The sequence below is a fragment of the Pteropus vampyrus genome, unplaced genomic scaffold, assembly GCF_000151845.1.
Source record: "Pteropus vampyrus isolate Shadow unplaced genomic scaffold, Pvam_2.0 Scaffold156, whole genome shotgun sequence".
Taxonomy (NCBI): domain Eukaryota; kingdom Metazoa; phylum Chordata; class Mammalia; order Chiroptera; family Pteropodidae; genus Pteropus; species Pteropus vampyrus.
In genome coordinates, this window is record NW_011888937.1 from 165,891 (window position 1) to 186,420 (window position 20,530).

A 20,530-nucleotide genomic window follows, 5' to 3' on the forward strand; every position below is an offset into this window, starting at 1 on the left:
CAGTTTTGAGCAAGCAGAAGATTCAGTGAACTTGAAAATAGTCCCATTGAAAAAATCAGATCTGAGGAACAAAAGGAAAAAAATGTGAAGTAAACAGAGCCAAAGGGACCTGTAGGACACCCTTAAGAAGACCAGCATACACAATGTGGGAGTCCCAGAAGGAGAGTAGAGAGAGAAAGGGACAGAGAGATTATTCCAAGAAATAATGACAATTTTCCAAATTTCAAGAAAGACGTGAATATAATCATCCGAGAAGCTCCACACCCATGTAGGATAAACTCAAAGAGACCCATGCCAAGGCACATTCTAATCAAACTATAGAAAGACAGACTATTTAAAGCAGCAAGAAAGAAATGATTTATCACATGCAAGGAATCTTTGATAAGATTTTTTAGCGGATTTCTCATCAGAAATGTGGGCTAGAAGGCAATGGTTTAATATATTCAAATGCTGAAAGAAGAAACCTATCAACCTAAAATCCTGTTTCCAACAAAATGAGGGAGATATTAAGACATTGTCAGATAAAGAAAAATTATGGAAGTTTGTTTCTGCTAGACCTGCCTGGCAAGAAATGCTAAAGGTGTCTTTCAGCCTGAAATGAAAGGACAATAGACAAGAACTTGAAGCTATATGGAAAAAGAAATATCTCTGTTAAAGGTAAATACATGGGCAATTAGAAAAACTAGTATTGTCCTAACTTTGGTTTGTAACTCTATTTTTTAATTTCCACATGATTTAGGAGACTTATGCTTAAAAAAATTATTAGGCAATGTTTTTGAACACATGGTTTATAAAGATGTACTTCTGTGAAATTAGTAAATGAATGGGGGTGAGGACAGAGTTGTATAGAAGTAAAGTTTTTGTATGCTGTTGAGGTTAAGCTCATATAATTCAAATTAGTGTCATAACTTTAGGATATTACATGTAATCCCCATGGTAACTACAAAGAAAATAGTTATAGATTATACAAAAAAGCAAATGAGAAGAGACTTGAAAATTTTTCACTACAAAAAAGAAACAAGGAAACAAAAGAAGACATTAATGTAGGAAATGAAGGCAGAAAACCTATAAGGCCTACAGAAAAAAATGACAGAAAAGCAGAAGTAAGCTCCTCCTTATCAGTAATGACCAAATATAAGTGGATTAAACTATCCAATTAAAAGATAGTGCGTGGCAGAATGAAATTTTTTTAAAGACTTAAAGTCTCTAGAAGAGACTCTTTAAATCCAATGATACAAATAGGTTGAAAATGAAAGGATGAAAAAAGATATTGAATGGAAATAGTAATCAAAAGAGTAGAGGTTGCTATACTAATATAAGACAAATCAATAAGATAAATCTTTATAGCAAAAAAGGTTATAAGAATCGACATTATATACTAATAATTTTAATACAAGAGGATAACAATTATACACATGCATCTCATAACATTGTCAAAATATATGCGACAAACATTGATAGCATTAAAGGAAGAAATAGTTCTACAGTAATATTTGCAGATTTTTAATAACCCACTCAAAAATAGATGTAATAATCAAAAGATAAATAAGGAAGTAGAAGACTTGAACAGCACCGTAAGTCAACCAGATCTAATAGACATATTGAGAATTCCCTACCCCAAAACAGCAAAGTACAAATTATTCTTAAATGCACGTGGAACATCCTCCAGGACCATAAGGTGTCTTCTGACCACAACAAGGATTGGTTAGAAATCAGTAACAGAACACGAAATTTTACAAATATGTGGAAATGAAACAACACACTCTTAAAAAAAAATAGGTCAAAGAAATCACAAGGGAAATTTGAACATAGAGATGAGTGAAAACTACAACACAGTATTTCAACAAAAGCAGTGCTCAGATAGAAATTATAGCTGTATGACCACATTGAAAAAGAAGAAAGATCTCAGCTATTATAAATTGTGCTGCCATGAATATAGGAGTGCAAAGATCTTTATGAATTATTGTTTTGGTTTCCTTTGAATAAATACCCAGAAGCACAATTGCTGAGTCAAAAAGTATATCCATTTTTAAATTTTTGCGGGACCTCCAGACTTTTCCATAGTGGCTGTACCAGTTTGCAATCATATCAACAGTGTATGAGGGTTCCCTTTTCTCCACATCCTCACCAACACTTGTTCCTTGATTTATTGATAGCCATTCTGACAGGTGTGAGGTGATATCTTATTGTGATTTTAATTTGCATTTCTCTGATGATTAGTGACCTAGAGCATGTTTTTGTGTATCTATTGGCCATCTCTATTTCCTCTTTGGAGAACTATCTCTTCAGGTCTTCTGCCCATTTTTTAATTGGTTTGTTTTTTTGTTGTTGAGATATATCAGTTCTTTCTATATTTTGGATATATGTGGAATATCTTCTCTCATTCAGTCAGTTGTCTTTCATTTTGTTGATGGTTTCCTTTGCTGTACAAAAGCTTTTTAATTTGACGTAGTCCCATTTGTTTATTTTTTTCCTTTGTTTCCCTTGCCCGAGTTGATATGTCTGAAAAGAAATTACTAGTAACAGTATCAGAGAGATTATTGCTTATGTTTTCTTCTAGAAGTCTTATGGTTTTGGGTCTTACATTTAAGTCTTTAATCCATTTGGAGTCTATTCTTGTATATGGTGTAAGAAGGTGGTCCAGTTTCTTTTTTTTTCATGTATCTGTCCAATTTTCCCAATACCATTTATTGAAGAGACTGTCTTTACCCCCTTGTATATTCTTGCCTCCTTTGTCATATTAAGTGAGTGTATAGGCATTTTACAGTAGCCAAGATATGGAAGCAAACTAAATGCCCATCAGCAAATGATTGGATAAAGAAGTTATGGTTCATATATACAATGGAATATTACCAGCCATTAAAAAAATGAAATCCTACCATTCACAATGACATGGATGGACCTAGAGATTATTATGCTGAATGAAATAAGTCAGATAGAGAGAGATAAATACTATACAATTTCAATTATATGTGGAATCTAAGGAACAAAAAGAACAAGCTAATCAGAAACAGACTCACAAATGTAGAGGGCAGTCTGGTGATGGCGAGAGGGGAGGAAGTTGGAGGGCTGGGAGAAAGGAGTAAAGGGTTAAAGAAGTACAAATTAATAGTCGATAGATGGACACGGAGTTGGTGAGTACAGCATAGAGAATGCAGTTAGCATTAATGTAATGGCTATTTGGAGAGCCAGAAGAGAAAAAGAGCAATCGGGGATTGTTTCATAAACTATATAAATTTCTAACCAATGTACTGTATACTTGAAACTAATAGTAAAATAAAATTTAAAAAATAAAGAAGAAAGATATCAAATCAACCTAACTTTACAACTTACGGAACTAGAAAAAGAAGAGCAAACTCAACCTAAAGGTAGCAATAGAAAGGAAATAATACATATTAGAGCAGAGATAAAATAGAGAATAGAAAAACAATGGAGAAAAGTCAAAGGAACCAAAAGTGAGTTCTTCAAAAAGATCAACAAAATTGACAAACTTTTAGCTAGATCAACCAAGGACAGGGCACCGTTCTCAGATTCCTAAAATCAAATGAAAATGGGAGCATATTTGGTTACTAACAATTCTACAGAAATAAAAACTGTTATAAAAGAGTACTATGAACAATTGTATACCAATGAATTGAATAACCTAGATACAGTAAATTCTTAGAAATACAAAATCTATAAAGATTGAAACATGAATAGAAAATCTGAGCTAGTCTGGTGATTGAATCAGTAATCAAAAATCTACTGACAGAAAAAGGAGTCCTCTTACACTGCTAGTGGAATTGCAAATTGGTATAGCCACTATGGAAAACAGTATGTAGGGTCCTCAAAAACTAAGAATTGGTCTACCATATGATCCAGCAATCCCTCTGCTTGATATTTCCCCCAAAGACTGAAAACTCATCTGAAAAGATATTTGCACACCAATGTTCATAGCAGTATTATTCACAATGGCCAGGATGTGTCCTACGATAGATGATTGGCTAAAGAAGCTGTGGTACATATATACAATGGAATATTACTCAGCCATAAGAAGAGATGAGATACTGCCATTTGCAGCAACATGGATGGACCTCAAGATAATCATGCTAAGCGAAATGAGCCAGACAGAAAAAGTTGAAAATCCCATGATATCACTTATATGTGGGATATAAACCTAAAAACAACAAATGAACAGGACAAACAAACAGACTCATGAGCATGGACAATAGACTAGTGGTTACCAGAGGGGAGGGGAAAGGGGAGAGGGAAGAGGGAAAGCGGGGAGGTAGATGGCGTAAAAGGGGTCAAATATGTGGTGACAGAAAGAAATCTAACTATGGGAAGTGATCTTTGATTTCCAAGCCTCTAGAACTGTGAGAAATAAATTTATGTTGTTTAAGGCACCCAGTGTATGGTAATGTGACCATATACACAAAAGATTTGAAAGCACAGTCTCGAGATATTTGTATACTCAAGTTCATAACAGCATATTCACAGTCGCTAAAGGTTGAAAGCAGTGCAAGTATTTATTGATGGATGAATAGATAAACAAAATTTGGTATATACATGCAGTGGAATATTATTCAGCCTTAAGAAGGAAGGAACTTTTGATACATGCTGGATGAACATTGAGGACATTATGCCAAGTGAAATAAGCTAGTCACACACACAAATACTGTATAATTCCACTTATATAAGGTATCTAAAGTAGCCAAATTCATAAAAACAAAAAGTGGTCACCAGGGGGCTATTGGGAAGAGAGAGTGGAGAGTTATTGTTTAGTGGGTTTGAGTTTCAGTTTTGAAAGCTGTAAAGAGTTCTGGAGATGGTGGTGGTGGTTCACAGCAGTACGAATGTACTTAATACCACTGAACTGTGTACTTAAAAATGGTTATATGTGTTTTACCACAATAAAAATAATCTCGACTGTTCATAACACATAATATAAACATATCTTACCTCTAGTTGATGCTGTTATGATACTTTTAATATGTTCAAGTTTTCCTTATTGTAGATTTTTATAAATCATTAATGACTACAGAGATCGTACTCCCATAATTGTGGCAGTATTACTTATTCATTATTAGAGCAAGCTCTGGAATGCATTTACAGACTTTTTAAAGTTTCTTAGTACTAATATCAACAAATACTAGAATGGGCTGTCTACGGCCATGCAACTCTGAACGTGCCCGATCTCATCTGATCTTGGAAGCTAAGCAGGATTGGGCCTGGTTAGTACTTGGATGGGAGACCACCTAGGAATGAATACCAGGTGCGGTAGGCTATAAAAAAAAAAAAAAGAAAAAGAATGGGCTCACTAAAGCAGTTTTGAAATTTTGTCTTAGTATAATAAGATTTACTTTTCACTCTTAAATTACTTCTATGTTGTATCTGGAAATGACAAATACCTACCCCATTAATTATTTTCATTTCGTTTATATCCTCCTGTTTTCCTTTTTAATAGACACATTTGGATAACAATAAGAACAGATTTGAGTACCAATAAATCTGGCTTACCTTTAATATTTTGGTGTCTTCTGTTACGCTTTAAATTTAGATATTCAAAGAGAAGAAGAAAAAGTAAAACGATCTGTGAAAGATGCTGCCAAGAAGGGTCAGAAGGATGTCTGCGTGGTTCTGGCCAAGGAAGTGATCAGATCAAAGAAGGCTGTGAGCAAGCTCTATGCATCCAAAGCTCACATGAACTCTGTGCTCATGGGAATGAAAAACCAGCTGGGTAAGATGACCATTATCTCACAGCCACCTCATTAATGCTGATGTTCTTGCTACTGTTATCAGTACTGGTTTGCATGAATAGCAAGAACAATCTTAGCTCCTGTTTTATTTTCATCATTGCCTTAGTTGGAGTGTTATATAAAATGCAAAATATTAGTGTCATTATTTTATTATTTATTTTCTTAAGCCAGTGTTGTTGAAGTAACGGTAAAATCTACATATAAATCTGCTTTGTTTAAAAGTTAGAACATATTTCCTCACGTGAATAGTGTTATAGTGACCTGAGAGTTGAGTCATAGGAGTGAAATGTGGGCCTTTGTGTTAGAGCAGCGTCCCCAGGGACTTTGGCACCAGGGACTATAAGAATCTAATGCCTGATGATCTGAGATGGAGCTGAGGCGGTGATGCTAGCGCTGGAGAGCAGCTGCAAATACAGGTGAAGATTCCCTGATAGCCTGCCGCTCCCCTCCTGCTGTGTGGCCTGGTTCCTAACAGGCCACAGACCGGTACCAGTCCATAGCCCAGGAGTTGGGGCCCCTGTGTTAGAGGAAGGATGAAGAAGAGAGTTTGCTCTGGCCTAGCCCCAGAACCTCCCTAGGCAAAATTTTTAAATGGTCTAAGTTTGGCCTTGGCTTTCACACACATCCTTTTTTGCCTTATCTCTGGCTCTCTACCTAATGCTTCCTCACATCTTAGAAATCTGCAGTCTGTATAGTGAGTATTCAACCACATGTGAACTATCAATTTATTTTTTAAAAACTCATAATATTAAACTAAAAATAAATATAATTTAGTTTCCTTTCAGTGCCCAATATACTGCCGTTTGTGCTCTTTCACAGGTGTCTGTTTCCAAGTCAGTGACAGCTTGGATCATAGGTTAAATTTTATATCCAGTTGGTTTATTTTCTTTCTTTATTTCTGGTAAATGAAGAAGTTCTAATTCAGAATTATAGTTGTTGAGAATGGCAGCAAGTGACTGTCAGAATTTTAGACTGAGTATAGACTCAGAAATTACAGAGAATTTTTTCACTAAAAAATATTTTCAACCCTTTCTATGAGATAACTACATTGATGAGTATATCTCACTTGAAAGTTAAAAGACAACTGAATGTTTTACCTTAGGGGCTGGTACCAAATTACTATCTACTCTATCATTTGGTTGTATTTGGCTTTGAAAGTATTTCTTTATGTTCAGTTTTTTACTTTGATGTGGTTTTTAAATATGCGTAATAATAAGTATATCATCAGGTTCTGCCTCCAGATACCAAAGAAAATAATCATGGGTTGGGAAAGAGTAAAAAAATAAGACTGACAGACCATTCATACCTCATCTTAACTTTTATAAACTCTTATTTCCGCCCTAAAGTAACATATTTAGGCTCTTTAAATACTGGATATACCACCTAGATATATGCCTTTTGAACAAGCCAAGTGTTCAGTACCATGAAGAAATAGTTTAATCTTATTTGTCATTTCGAAAGTTCAAGTAAATACTCTTGCCCTTTTTAGCCAACTTTGAAAATTTTATGTTTATTCTCTATTTTTTATACAACATGCTGAAAAGATACATGTTCAGATGACCATGATAAGCTTATTTAAAAATTTTTCACTGTTTCTTTCCTGAATCAGTATCAGAAAACATATTGCTTATTCTGCCTTCCCCGCCCCCACCGCCCCATGAATAAAACATTGTATGCACAGACTTTTTTCCTCAATTGCAAATATGAAAATACACAGGATAATACACAGGATAATGCTATGTGCTTATCACCCAGAACCAATACATTTTGACATTTTGTTATATTTTCCTCAGTTTTTATATTATAAAAGATTTAAAACATGATTACTAAACTTGAAGCTCCTTTAATATGCTTTCTTCTAAACCTCCCCAGAGGAAACCACTATCATGAATCTTAAAATTTGTATAAACGGTATTGTACATATGTTCTGTATCTTTTTTCATTAATTATTGTATATTTTGAAATATAATGACTAATACATATTAACTACTGGATGGTATTCCATCACATGGATATATCACATTTTACTTTTCTCTTCCCCCATTGATGGACATGTAGGCTGTTTTCAGTTTTTGCTATTACTAACAGTGCTGCTGTGTATATCTTTACATTCTTGCCCATGTGTAATGGTTTATTTAGGAAAGTTATATACTCAGAAGTGGAATAGTTGGATTTAAATTGTTCTCAAATTGCAATATTGCTGTCCAAAGAGGTGTTACTAATTTATATTTCCACCAGCAGCATATGAGAATTCTTTTTCCATACCTTTTGAGCAACCCTTGATATTGTCACACTTAGTTTTGAAGAGTGTTATCTTATTTTAACATTTCTGTGGCAGACTTAGTTTTGAAAAGTGTTATCTTATTTTAACATTTCTGTGGGAATTAGTGAACTTGATCATTCTTTTCTGTTCCTCTTTTCTTCATGTGTACCGATTCCAAAAAAAATCTTTTCAAGCAATTATAGCTAACAAATAAGCTACGTGAAAAAATCTCTTATCCCATAGCATGTACTTTCAGTAGTAAACATAACAAAACCTCTCTTTTGTACTGCACATAAGAGCCTATTATCCAACATATTGTTATTTCAAATATATATTATTTTGTGGTTTTATCACAACTGAAAACAAAACATCTGCTGTATGATCTTTACGTGCTCTGAGGCTCTCGGTTCTAGAACCTCTAGATCTTTCCATCTTCACTCTCTCCTCCTGGGTCACCTCACCTAACTCCATGCCTTCAAATGCTTATTGATTCTGGATTAAATGTAGGCTTCAGGAGAGCTTCTCCAGTCTCCTCTGGAGATTAAGCTACAAAAAGCAAAATGTTAATACATTTGGAAACTACATTTCTTTTAGCCCGTATTATATGCCATAACATTGCTGAGCACTGGAAATAAAATAGTGAACAGTACAGGCACAGTCATTGCCCTCTAGGTATGGGGTGAAAAGCAAATAATTAGATAAGTTTAATAAAAATAAAAACAAAATAAATAATAAATTTAATAATCAAATAAATGTATTTTTACAAATACAAACTGTGGTAAGCAGTAGGAAACTATAAAAGGGAAATGCATCAAGGATGGCTCTTTATAGGCACTGATGAACTCTGAAGGAGGAAGAGCAATTAAGTGTATGTGTTGAGGGGATGTTCCAGCCAGTAGTTCAGCACGTGTAACAACCATGAGGCCAAAAAGAACGGCATTCCAAACACTGAAGGAAAGTCTGGGGAGTTGGGGTACCCGGAGCAAGGGTACCAGGGAGCAAAGGTACCCCAACCCTCAGGATGATGGCCAGAAAGGATGAGCACAGTGGTGAAGAAGACAGTCTTTATAGCTGTTAAAAGCAAAGGTTCTTAGAGACAGCTTAAAATTGAGATGTGCTGTGGCAATGGTACAGATAAAGTGCAGTGGGTGTTCAGAGGAAAAGTGTTTTGGGGAGAATTGTGGAGGCATCTCAGTAGAGGAACTAGGGTGCACAAAGGCACAGGTGAAATATTTCAGGCTGTGTTCAGCCACAGCACTTGATTCAGTTTGACAAGAGTGCATTAAGGGGAGCAGTAGGAGGTAAAGCTAGAAAAGTAATTTGGAGTCACAGTTTTGAGAGTTAAGATGAAGAATTATAATTTCATTCTGTAGGCAGTGGAGAGCCTTGGCACACTGTTAAGTGCAGACTGCAGGTGGAGGAATGGACTGATGCAGTAAGATAGAGTGCAGTGGGACCTGGGAGGTAATGGGCAGGGCCTGAATATATTAGTCTAATGGGGTAGAGTGGAAAAGAGGACACTAGGAAGAGCTGTTCTGGATGCAGAGTAAGTGGGACTTGATAAAGGTATAAACAAGTCTGAAATGCTCCAAACCCTTGAATATGGAAAGACTGCAGAGTCATTGAAAGACACTTGAAACCTAGGGAGAGAAACAGGCCTAAGAGAGAAAGGAGATTCTATTTGGGACTTCCCCAGCACCAAGTACACCACCTGGTGAGAGAAATCACCTGGGAGGATTGTTGAGAGGGTTTATAGTAGGCTGTTGCTTGTTGGCAGATTAAATACAGCAGAAAATAGGATAGAACCTGGGACAGGCGAGAGGGAGGAGTCTACATTTTGGGAGTGAGAAAAGGGAAAACTGGAAATAGTGTATTGAGAGTTCCAGGGAGGTCGTGCTTTGGATATGCCTCATCCCACCCCCGAGCCTGTTGCTGCTTTGAAAAGCCACCATTGGATGAAGTCACTCCTTTTTCTTAAGATGTTCCTCTATTAAAATACAGATGTCCCTTACAGGGGTAATATATTAAGCCTTGTCAACTATTAATACATTGTCATGATTAGATGCTTTCCAAGTGACAGCTTTCTGACAGCAGCTTCTCACAGAATAAGACAGATGATGATTATGTTTTGATTGAGGGGAGAAAGTTAAAAGAGAGATTCATAGGTGGGGCAGGAAATAGAATTACCATATGATCCATTAATTCTACTTCTTGGAATGTATTCAGAAAAATTGAAAGCAGGGATTTAAACAGATATTTATGCATTCATGTTCATAGCAGTATTCACAATTGGCAGAAGATAAAGGCAACCCAAGCATCCATTGAAGGATGAATAGATAAAGAAAATGTGGTATGCACACACAGTGGAATATTATTCAGCCTTAAAAAGGAAGAAAATTCTGACATGTTACAACATGGATGGACCTTGAAGGCATTATGCTAAATGAAATACACCTGTCACAAAGGACAGCTACTATATGATCCACTACTCTGAGATACCTAAAATAGTCAAATTTATACAGATAGGAAATAGAATCAGGGTTGGAGGGAGAGGGGAATAGGAAATCAAAAGTTAATGTTTCAGAATTTCAGTTTGAGAAGATGAAAAAGTTGTGGGGATGGATGCACAACAATGTGAACATTTTTAATGCCACTGAACTTACATATAAAACTGGTTAAAACAGTAAATTTTATGTTATGCATGCATTGTCACAATAACAAAAAAGAAAAGGTGGGGCAGGTCTACTTTGCCAAACCATGGTGGGGTCCTAGCAACAGGGACTGAACAGGACCTCTAAGCCTTTAGATTGTCGGGGCAGAGAGAGTGTGTGTGTCTGTAGGGACAACAGAGGCAGTAAAGGGAAGGCCAGGCTAGGCTGGTACCTCTCCCACAGTACCCGTTGGAATTTCCTTCCTTGGCCTTGTTTCTTTGTTTTGTTTCTGTGTACTTTAATTGGAGTACTTGAAAGTGACTTTGTGAAGTATAGATTTTTGAAGCGAAACATAACATTTGTAAAATTGAAACCGATTTTTTCAATCAAAACACATTTTTCATAACTTTTAGTATTTTTAACTTAAAAGTTATGCAAGCTAATCCCAGTTGCAGCAGCTCTTCTAGCTTAGGTCAGTGATTCGCAACAGGCAGCAGTTTTGCCCTTCAGAGGACATTTGGCAGGTTTGGAGACATTTTTGATTGTCAGAACTGGAGAAGGAGGGATGTTGTTATTGGTATCTAGCAGGTCAAAGCCAGGGCTGCTGCTAAACATCCTGATTGCATAAAACAGCCACCTGTGACAAAGCATTGTTGAGAAATCATGCCATTGTTGAGAAATCATGCCATTGTTGAGAAACTTGGACCTGCAGTTATGGATTCAACTCACCCCTTTGAGCTTTTGTATTTTCTTATACCCGCTATATATGTCTTTTTAATAAACTGCTTCAGATTATTTTTTCAAGTTGTAGCATTATAAATAAACTTGACTTCAAATTTCAAAAGTTTCCCAAATGTGCATGGTTCTAGTATTTTTTATGACTAATTGCTTTTTTGCTGTTTGGTTTAGGTTCCCCATATTATAGAATGTTTATATTATCTTCTTTTTTTAATTTTTATCTTTTTTATTTATTATATTAGATATTTCCTTGTATATCATTTATCTTTTAACTTTATAAACATTGTTTTAAGGAAGAAGTATCCTGTTCTCTTCAAAGATATTTACTTTTGAGGCATGAATGTTTTTAATACCACTTTTCTTCTCTGAGCTTTCACTTGTTACTGTGAAATGTCATTGTAAGATTCGTATTCCTTATAATTTTATTCATTCTGTTTGTAATTGCCATGTTACGAAGTTGGCATTTAAAAAGCAGTCAACTTTGCGAGTGCATTGCTCCCCTGGGCCCTTGCTACCAAGGAGCTGCATTTTGCTGTTGATGCCGCTTTCGATATTTATTTTAACTTCCTTTTCTGGTTTTTAATTTAAAGTATTCCAAGAAGAACCTGTGATAGGTAGAAAGCTTTGTGTTTTTGTTGCTTTCGTGTTGGTATCAGATTCTTTTTAAAATATTTCCATTGATCTTTGCATCTATTGATTATGAATCCAAGTCTATATTTAGCTACTTTGTTTCTATCTTTGGTTATTGTTATTATGAAATAATATTTCATAGTGGAAGTTGTATTTTTATGTATATATTTTCTTTCTAGCAAGCATGGGAATATAATATTACTTTATTTTTATATACTCTTTTCTAAGATTTTTCAAATTAAGGTTTTTATTTTGAGATAATTATAGATTCACATACCTACTGTTGTAAGAAATAATACAGAGAGATTCTGTGTACCCTTTATCCATTTTCTCCCAGTGGTAATATCTTGCAGAATTTTAGTACAATATCACAACCAGGATATTGGCATTGATAACAGGTAAGCTACAGAATGTTCTCATTGCTACAAGGATCCCTCACATTGCCCTTCTGTGACCACACCTACTTCTCTCTCATCCCCACCCCTCCTTAACCTCTGGCAGCCACTAATCTAATCTCTGCTCCATTTCTATAATTTTGTCATTTCAAGAATGTTATAGGAATGGAATCATACAATATGTAACCTCTTGGGATTGGCTTTTTTCACTTAGCATAATTCTCTGGAAATTAACCCAGGTTTTTGCATGTATCAATAATTCATTCCTTTTTTATTGCTGTGCAGTATTCAGTGGTATGGCTGTAACACAATTTGTTTAATCATTAATTTGTTGTAGGACTTCAGGGTTGTTTTCAGTTATCAGCTATTATGAATAAAGCTGATATAAAAGTGTACAGGTTTTTACATAAACATACGTCTTCATTTTTCTGGGGTAAATGCCTAGTAGAACAATTACTGGGTTTTATGGTTGCATATAAGAAATAGTCAAACTGTTGTCTAGAGTGGCAGCATCATTTTGAATTATCATAAGTTTTCTGCATCCTCACATTTGGTAGTGTCACTATATTTTAGCCATTCTGATGGATATGTGGAGCTATATAATTGTGGTTTTAATTTGCATTTCTGATGGCTAATGGTTAGGAACATTATTTGCTGTCTGTATCTCCCCTTTGGGGAAATTATATTTCTCTAGTTTTGTGTATGTTAGAAACTCTCCACAATGAAATGCTAAAAGTAATTCATTATGTTTATTTCTGATTTTTAGTGTCCTAGATCCGTAGGTCTGTTTTCGTCACTAGTATGCAGTCATTCTATGTCTGTAATTGAATATATTGAGAGAAATAGTTGCTATTTGTTGAAATCTCACTCACTCCTTTTGCCATATGAAACTGGTTACTGTTTTCTGTTTCTATAAAGAAACGTTCTATAATTTTTATGGCCAATTCAAGAAAGGAAAAATCTATTTCTGACCTAATACTAAACATGTCATTAGATGTAGGAGCACTCGAGTCTTTATAACTATCTCAATATTGTTTGCTATTAAAACACTAATAAGTTTTAACATTTTTTAACCCAATTTGATATGATAGTTTTTCCTATTATTCATTCATTAGTTTATTCGACAAATAGTTGTGTTTCAGCTGTGTCAGGCACAATGCCAAGAATAAAATTGTGAGTCCATTTCCAAATAAAAAGAGATCCAGTACTCTTTTCGGCAGCACATACACTAAAATTGAAACCGTGCCTAGAAGATTAGCATGGCCCCTGCATCAGGATGACATACAAATTGATGAAGAATACCACATTTTTTTAAAAAAAGAAATCTCTCCATCAAGTCCTCACTGTATAGAGCCGTCAGTGGGGCCCTGCACTGTACACTGAGGGAGGGAGGAACATGTGTACAGGCCCTGAAGTTGGAGGGGCCTTAGAGCACTGGAGGACCTGGAGAAGGGCCTCAGAGTGGGCCGGGGAGGGAGGCTTAGTAGAAGGAGCTGTAGCCGTGAAGGGTTGCTTGTTTTATTTCATAATTTCCTCTGTATAATTTTTTATTTTAATTGTCAGCTATTTTTTATAATGCTAATTCAGCGTTTTCCATAGAATTTTAATCTGTTTATTTTGAAGAATCTTTTTTATTGTGAAGATTTTTCCATTTTATCCATTTTTAAGTATACAATTCATAGTTACCATCTTTATTAAATATAGAATAATAGTTTGGTTTTTTGGAAATTTTAGATAGGAATTTCTATTTCAAACTAACATACTCTTTGGGAATATCTTCCACTAAATATTTTTTTTTTCTTTGTAGATAGACTTTTTTAAATTCATTTAACAAGTATTTATTGTTAGCAATCTGTGTGGCCAGCACATCGGTAATATAGAGTGGGACATGATCACTACTCTAATGCCACTCATTTTCTAGTATATAATATGTATAGTTGTTTTTTAACTATGTTTTAATAGCCTCCCATACCTATTGAGTATGACTCTATTTTGGTCTGAATGGGCTTGTACAAACTATTTGATGACATTTTTAGTATTTTAACCCTTTTCTCATTTAGAAAAAAAGTGCAGCTTGTTGCCAGTGTTAATGTAATGTTACGTGTAGGAATGCTCCGTTTTCTAGGATTTGACATTTTCAGCATTTGAGAATTACTATATTTTGTAAATGGAAATACCACTACTAAAAACAGAATGCTATAAATAGAATGATATCATTTGTTTCCAAAGAGTATCGATATACTAGAGCAAAGCAAAATAATAATAAAAGCAAGATACTTCATGGCAAACTTTGGGGGTAAGGTTAGGACTGTAATCTGCAAGTTATCTTGGGGGTAAACGCTGCAGCTGCAAGGGCCGCCACTGGCGAGTATTCTTGAGGCAGATGGGAAATGGGCTAAATAGCGCATGTGTTCATTAGAATGTTAGAGCAACTCTGTGATTAGGGGTTTTGTTCAGACTTTAGAATCATGTTTGTACACATCATAAAATAGAATAGATATTATTTTTACTCTCTTTTGTTGTATTAGAGGGTATGTTCAGCAGCAAATAACAGAAAACTTGACCACAGTGGCTTACATTATAGCAGAGCTGTGGGATTGTGACTTCTTCTCTCAGATTGCCTGCCCCTGCTGGTTGTCTTGTATGCATGGGATATGGGCCTTTACATCAGTGCTTTTGCAAAACCAGGGGTTTGGTGCTGCTGAATTATTTATATATCTGTGTGTCAACAGTTTACAGAACTCTTCCACATATGTGATCTCATTCAGTCTTCACAAATAAGGAAAACAGCTCAGCTTGTTGAAGTGACATATCCTGAATCATAGTCAGGAAGTGTCAGAGCTGGGGTTCAACCCAGATCCCTCTGGTCTGTCCTGTGTTCACTAAACTAACCAGGCAAGAGGAAAACCAACTACTCTCTCACAGGTTGGTTTTAGTAGATTGTGTGGCGAAATCCTGATGTCTCAGATGTTGCTGCAGTGAGATTCTTCTAGTCTCAGTCTCATCATGCAGAGTGGCCATTTTGAATCCAGGGAACCCTCCTGTTACTGTCGATTTCATCTTCAGGATATGGTTTATTTATTTATTTATTTATTTATTTTAAGTAAACTTTAGTTTTTAGAGCAGTTTTAGGCTCACAGAAAATTTAAGCCAAAAAAAAAAATACAGAGTTTCTGTACACCCCATGCCCCCACACATGCAGTCTCCCTCCACTATCAACATCCCACACCTGAGTGGTAAGTTTTTAACAGTGAATGAACCTACATCGGCACATTTTATCACCCAGAGTTCATAGTTTACATTAGAGTTCACTCTTGGTACTGCACGTTTTATAGTTTTTGATTATATGTATATGTACCCATCGTAATAGTATCATACTTAATAGTTTCATTGCCTTAAAAATCTCCCTCCTCCTAGTCCCTGGCAACCACTGATCTTTTTACTGTCTTCATAGTTGTGCCTTTTCCACTATATAGTTAGAATCATGCAGCATACAGCCCTTTCAGTTAGGCTTCTTTCACTTAGTAATATGCACTTTAGGTTCTTCCATGTCTTTTCATGTCTTGATAGCTCATTTGTTTTTAGCACTGAATAATACTCCATTGTCCAGATGTATCACACTTAATTTATCCATTCACCTACTGAAGGACATCTTGATTGCTCTCAGGTCTTGGCAATTATGAATAAAGCTACTATGGACATCCATGTGCATAAGTTTGTATGGACATAAATTTCAGCTTATTTGGATAAATACCAAGGAGCACAACTACTGGACTATATGGTAAGAATATGTCTAGTTTTATAAGAAACTGCCAAACTGTTTTCCAAAGTGACTACCATTATGTATTCCGAGAGCGTTGGGAGAGTTCCCATTGCTGCACCCCTGCCAGCATTTGACGTTGTCAGCATTTTGGATTTTGATCATTCTAATAGGTGTGTAGTATATCTCGTTGTTTTAATTTGCTATTCCTTAATGACATATGTTGAACATTTTTTTCTTATGCTTTTTTGTCATCTGTATATCTTCTTTGGTGAGATGTCTGTCTAGAGCTTTTGCTCATTTTTTAATGCCATCATTTGTTTTCTTATTGTCAAGTTTTAAGAGTTCTTTGTATATCTCGGATAACAGACTTTTATCAGATGTGTCTTTTGCAAATACTTTTTCCAGATTATGGCTTGGCTTCTCATTCTATTGAAGGGGATAATTATTATTTTATAAAATAATTTTTTTTTTTATCTGACACATCTGCTTTCTTCCTTGTGGAACATAGAAAATACATTTTAGTCCATGTTTTATTTTTCTCTCTATATTATGTACCTTCTTTGTTTTGAGTTTCCAGTATATAACATACTTTCAGTCTTTTAAAAATCAATGTCTGAAGAAGTCCAAGATGGTGGGAACATAGGAGGATACTGAATTCTCCCTCTCCCACAAGCACGCTGAAATATACACATATGGAGAGAGCATTTACTCCCAAGAGAGTAACTGAGTGCTGATTGAACAACAAACGAAAAAACAACAAATAGAGAAGGCTGGGAAACTGCAGGAACTCTCTGGGATTGAAGATTCTGGCAAATGCTATTGTTTATGTCCCCCTCCACATTGATAAGTTGGGTAGGAACTGTATCTGGGTGCTTCGGCCAACCTGCAAGATCGCTGCAGCACTTTCCCAACCACATTGCCCAAAGCCCACTTCAGCTCTGAACAAAGGGAGCAAGCAGCATAAACAGGGTCTTACCACATGTACCCGGCCTCCCTGCCCAGCTTCCATCACCTTGCCAAAACTTCCCAGCACACACTGCCTGCACAGAGGTCTTGTCTACAAAGACTGCTTTCTGTACAACAGACATGGAGACCACATAGAGAAGGCTGGGATGCTGCAGGAACTCTCTGGGAACTGCTGGAATTCTCAGGGTCGGGGGTGCCGGTGAGCGCTACTATTTACATCTCCCTCCACCTTGGTAGAGCAGGCAGGAGCTCTGTCCAGGTGCTCTGGCCTACCTGTAAGTTTGCCACACCACCCAAGCCCATTTTGGCTCCGAGTAAAAGAAGCAGACAAGATCAACGGCATTACTACATATACCTATCCTTCCATCCCAGAGCCACTACAGCTTGGTAGGCCAGCACCCTGGACACCGGCTCAGTTCCGATCAGCCTGCCAAAACTATCCAGCACATACAGCCTACACAGAGGTCACTTCAGTGCAAGGCCACTTATTTTGTCTAATTCATATAAACAAGCATAGAAAGTCAAACAAAAGGAAAAGACAGAAGCATATCTCTCAAATAAAGGAACAACAACAACAACAAATCCCCAGGAAAAAAGCCCTGATGAAAGGGGATAAATAATTTTCCTGATAAAGAAGTTAAAGAAATGGGTGTAAGGATGCTCACCAAATGTGAGAGTGGAATGGAGGAACTTAAGGAGAACTCCACAAGAGTTAGAAGTATAATGAACCAAGCAGAGCTGAAGAATACAGTAACAGAAATGAAAAATACATTAGCAGGAATCAACAACAGATTAACTAATACAGGAGGATGGATCTGTGACCTGGATAAAAAGGCTATTGGAAATTAAGTAATCATAACAGCCAAAAGAAAAAAATTTTAAAAAATGAGGACAATATAAGGGATCTCTAGGACAACATCAAGTGCACAAACATTCACATTACAGGAATCCCAGAAGGAGGAAAAAAAAAAGAAAGGAAAACTTAATTGAAGAAATAATGGCAGAAAACTTTTCTAACCTGGGAAAGTAAACACATCCAGGTCCAGGAAGCACAGAGTTCAAACAGAATTAATCCAGAGAGACCCACACCAAGACATATTGTAACTAAAATGGCAAAAGTTAAAGAGACAATTTTGAAGGCAACAAGAAAAAAACAACTTACAAATGAAGGAAACCCCATAAGGCTATTGGCTGATTTCTCAGAAGCAACATTACAGGCCATAAGGGAGTGGCAAGATGTCTTTTAAAGTGCTGAAATAAAAAACTTACAGCCTAGAATAGTTTACCGTCCAAGGTTTTCATTCAGAATTGAAGGGGAGATAATGTTTTCTAGACAAGCAAACAAAAGAGTTCATCACCATTAAACTAGCTTTATAAAAAGTGTTGAAGGTTCTTCTTTAAGCAGAAAGGGAAAGGCCATAACCCAAACTAAGAAAATATGAGAAAGGAAAAAATCTCACAGGTAAAGCCAAATAGTTAACAAATAAAGCAAATCAGACACTTAAAAAGCTGTTGTGAAGGTCAAAAGACAAAAGTACCAAACTCAGCTCAAATTCGTAAATACTTAGGAGATACACAAAACAAAAAGATTTAAAATATGACATCAAAAACAAAGCATAAAGTAGGGAGTAAAAAGTAGTCCTTTTAGAATATATTTGAACTTAAATACCTGTTAGTTTAGAATAGACTGTTGTAAATATAGAATGATATACATAAACCTCATGGTAACCACAAACCAAAAACCTACTAAAGATGCACAAAGAACAAAGGAGCCCAAACAAAACACTAAAGAAAACCCACAAACCACAAGGAAAGAGATCAAGAAGAAAGAAACAGGAGAATTTTTTTTAAATTAACAAAACGGCAATAAGTACGTTTATCAATAATTGCTTTAAATTTAAATGGACTGAATGCTCCAATAAAAAGACAGGGTGGCTGAATGAATTAAAAACAGCATCCATTTATATGCTGCTTACAAGGACTCACTTCAAATTGAAAGACTAACAAACAGGCTGAAAGTGAAGGGATGGGAAAAGATATTTCATGCAAATAAAAACAAGAAACCTTGGGGTAAGCAATACTCATATCAGACAAAATAGACTTTAAAACAGAATATAAAAAAAAGCAAAGAAGGACATTACGTAATTATAAAAAGGGGTCAGTCCAAGAAGAAGATATAAATATCTACACATCCAACATAGAAGCACCTAGATACATAAAACCAATATTAATAGACGTAAAGGGTGAAATTCATAGTAATACAATAATAGCAGAGGATTTTAATACCCCACTCACATCAATGAATAGATCCTCCAGACAAAAAATTAATAAGGAAATAATGGCCTTAAATGTCACATTATATCATATCAATTTAAGACATTTATAGAACATGTCATCCAAAAACTTCAGACACAGGGTTTTCAAGTGCACGTGCAACATCCTCCGAGATAGATCATATATTAGGCCACAAAACAAGCCTCAGTAAATTCAAGATTTAAATCATATCAAGCCTGTTTTCTGACCACGATGGCATGAAATTAGAAAGCAACTACAGGAAGAAACCTGGAAAATAACACAAATACATGGAGATTAAACAACATGCTACTAAATAACCAATGGATCAAAGAAGAAATCATACAATCAAAAACTACCTTGAGACAAATGTAAATGAAAGGAACTTTTCAAAATTTATGCAATGCAGTAAAAGCATTTCTAACAGGGAAGTTCATAGCTATGCAGGCCTACCTCAAGAAAAATCCCAAATAATCTAACGTTACACCTAAAAGAACTAGAAAAAGAACAAACAAACCCCAAAGTAAGTAGAAGGAAGGAAATAAGATCAGAGTGGAAATAAATGAAATAGAAATTTTAAAAACAGTAGAAAAGTCAGTGAAGCTAAGAGCCTATTCTTTGAAATGATAAAATTGATAAACCTTTAACTAAACTCATCAAGGTAGCTCAATAAATAAAATCATAAAGAGAAGTTACAAACTACACCACAGAAATGCAAAGAATCATTAAAGAACACTACAAACAATTTTATGCCAACAAATTTGACAGTCTAGAAGAAATGGATAAGTTTCTAGAAGCTTATAACCTTTCAAGCCTGAACCAGGAAGAGATAATGAATCTAAACAGACTGATTACTAGTTATCAAATTGAAGCAGTAATCATAAAACTCCCAATAAATGAAAGACCAGATCGTTTCACAGGTGAATGCTACCAAACATTTAAAGAAGAATATCTATCCTTAAACTATTTCAAAAAATGTAAGAGGAAGGAATGCTCCCAAACTCTATGAAACCAGTATTATACTGATACCTAAATCAGATGAGGACACTACAAAAAAAGAAAATTACAGGCCAATATGCTAGATGAACTAGATG

The 20,530-nt window shown here is 35.6% G+C and overlaps 1 protein-coding gene, 1 non-coding gene and 1 pseudogene across 3 annotated transcripts in view; all 3 read left to right on the plus strand.

Moving 5' to 3' along the window:
• The window catches only part of LOC105298498 (charged multivesicular body protein 3), a 108,621-nt gene that overhangs the window by 70,552 nt on the left and 17,539 nt on the right, over positions 1 to 20,530 (plus strand). For both annotated transcript variants that reach the window (XM_011369796.2, XM_011369795.2), the window contains one exon: positions 5,540 to 5,719. In XM_011369796.2, the coding sequence (XP_011368098.1) occupies positions 5,540 to 5,719 (180 nt within the window). The remainder of the gene's footprint in view (positions 1 to 5,539; positions 5,720 to 20,530) is intronic.
• On the plus strand, positions 5,144 to 5,266 carry LOC111745506 (annotated as a pseudogene).
• Positions 13,620 to 13,726, plus strand: LOC111745522. The gene has a single exon (XR_002782679.1). It is a non-coding gene; the product is annotated as a U6 spliceosomal RNA (small nuclear RNA).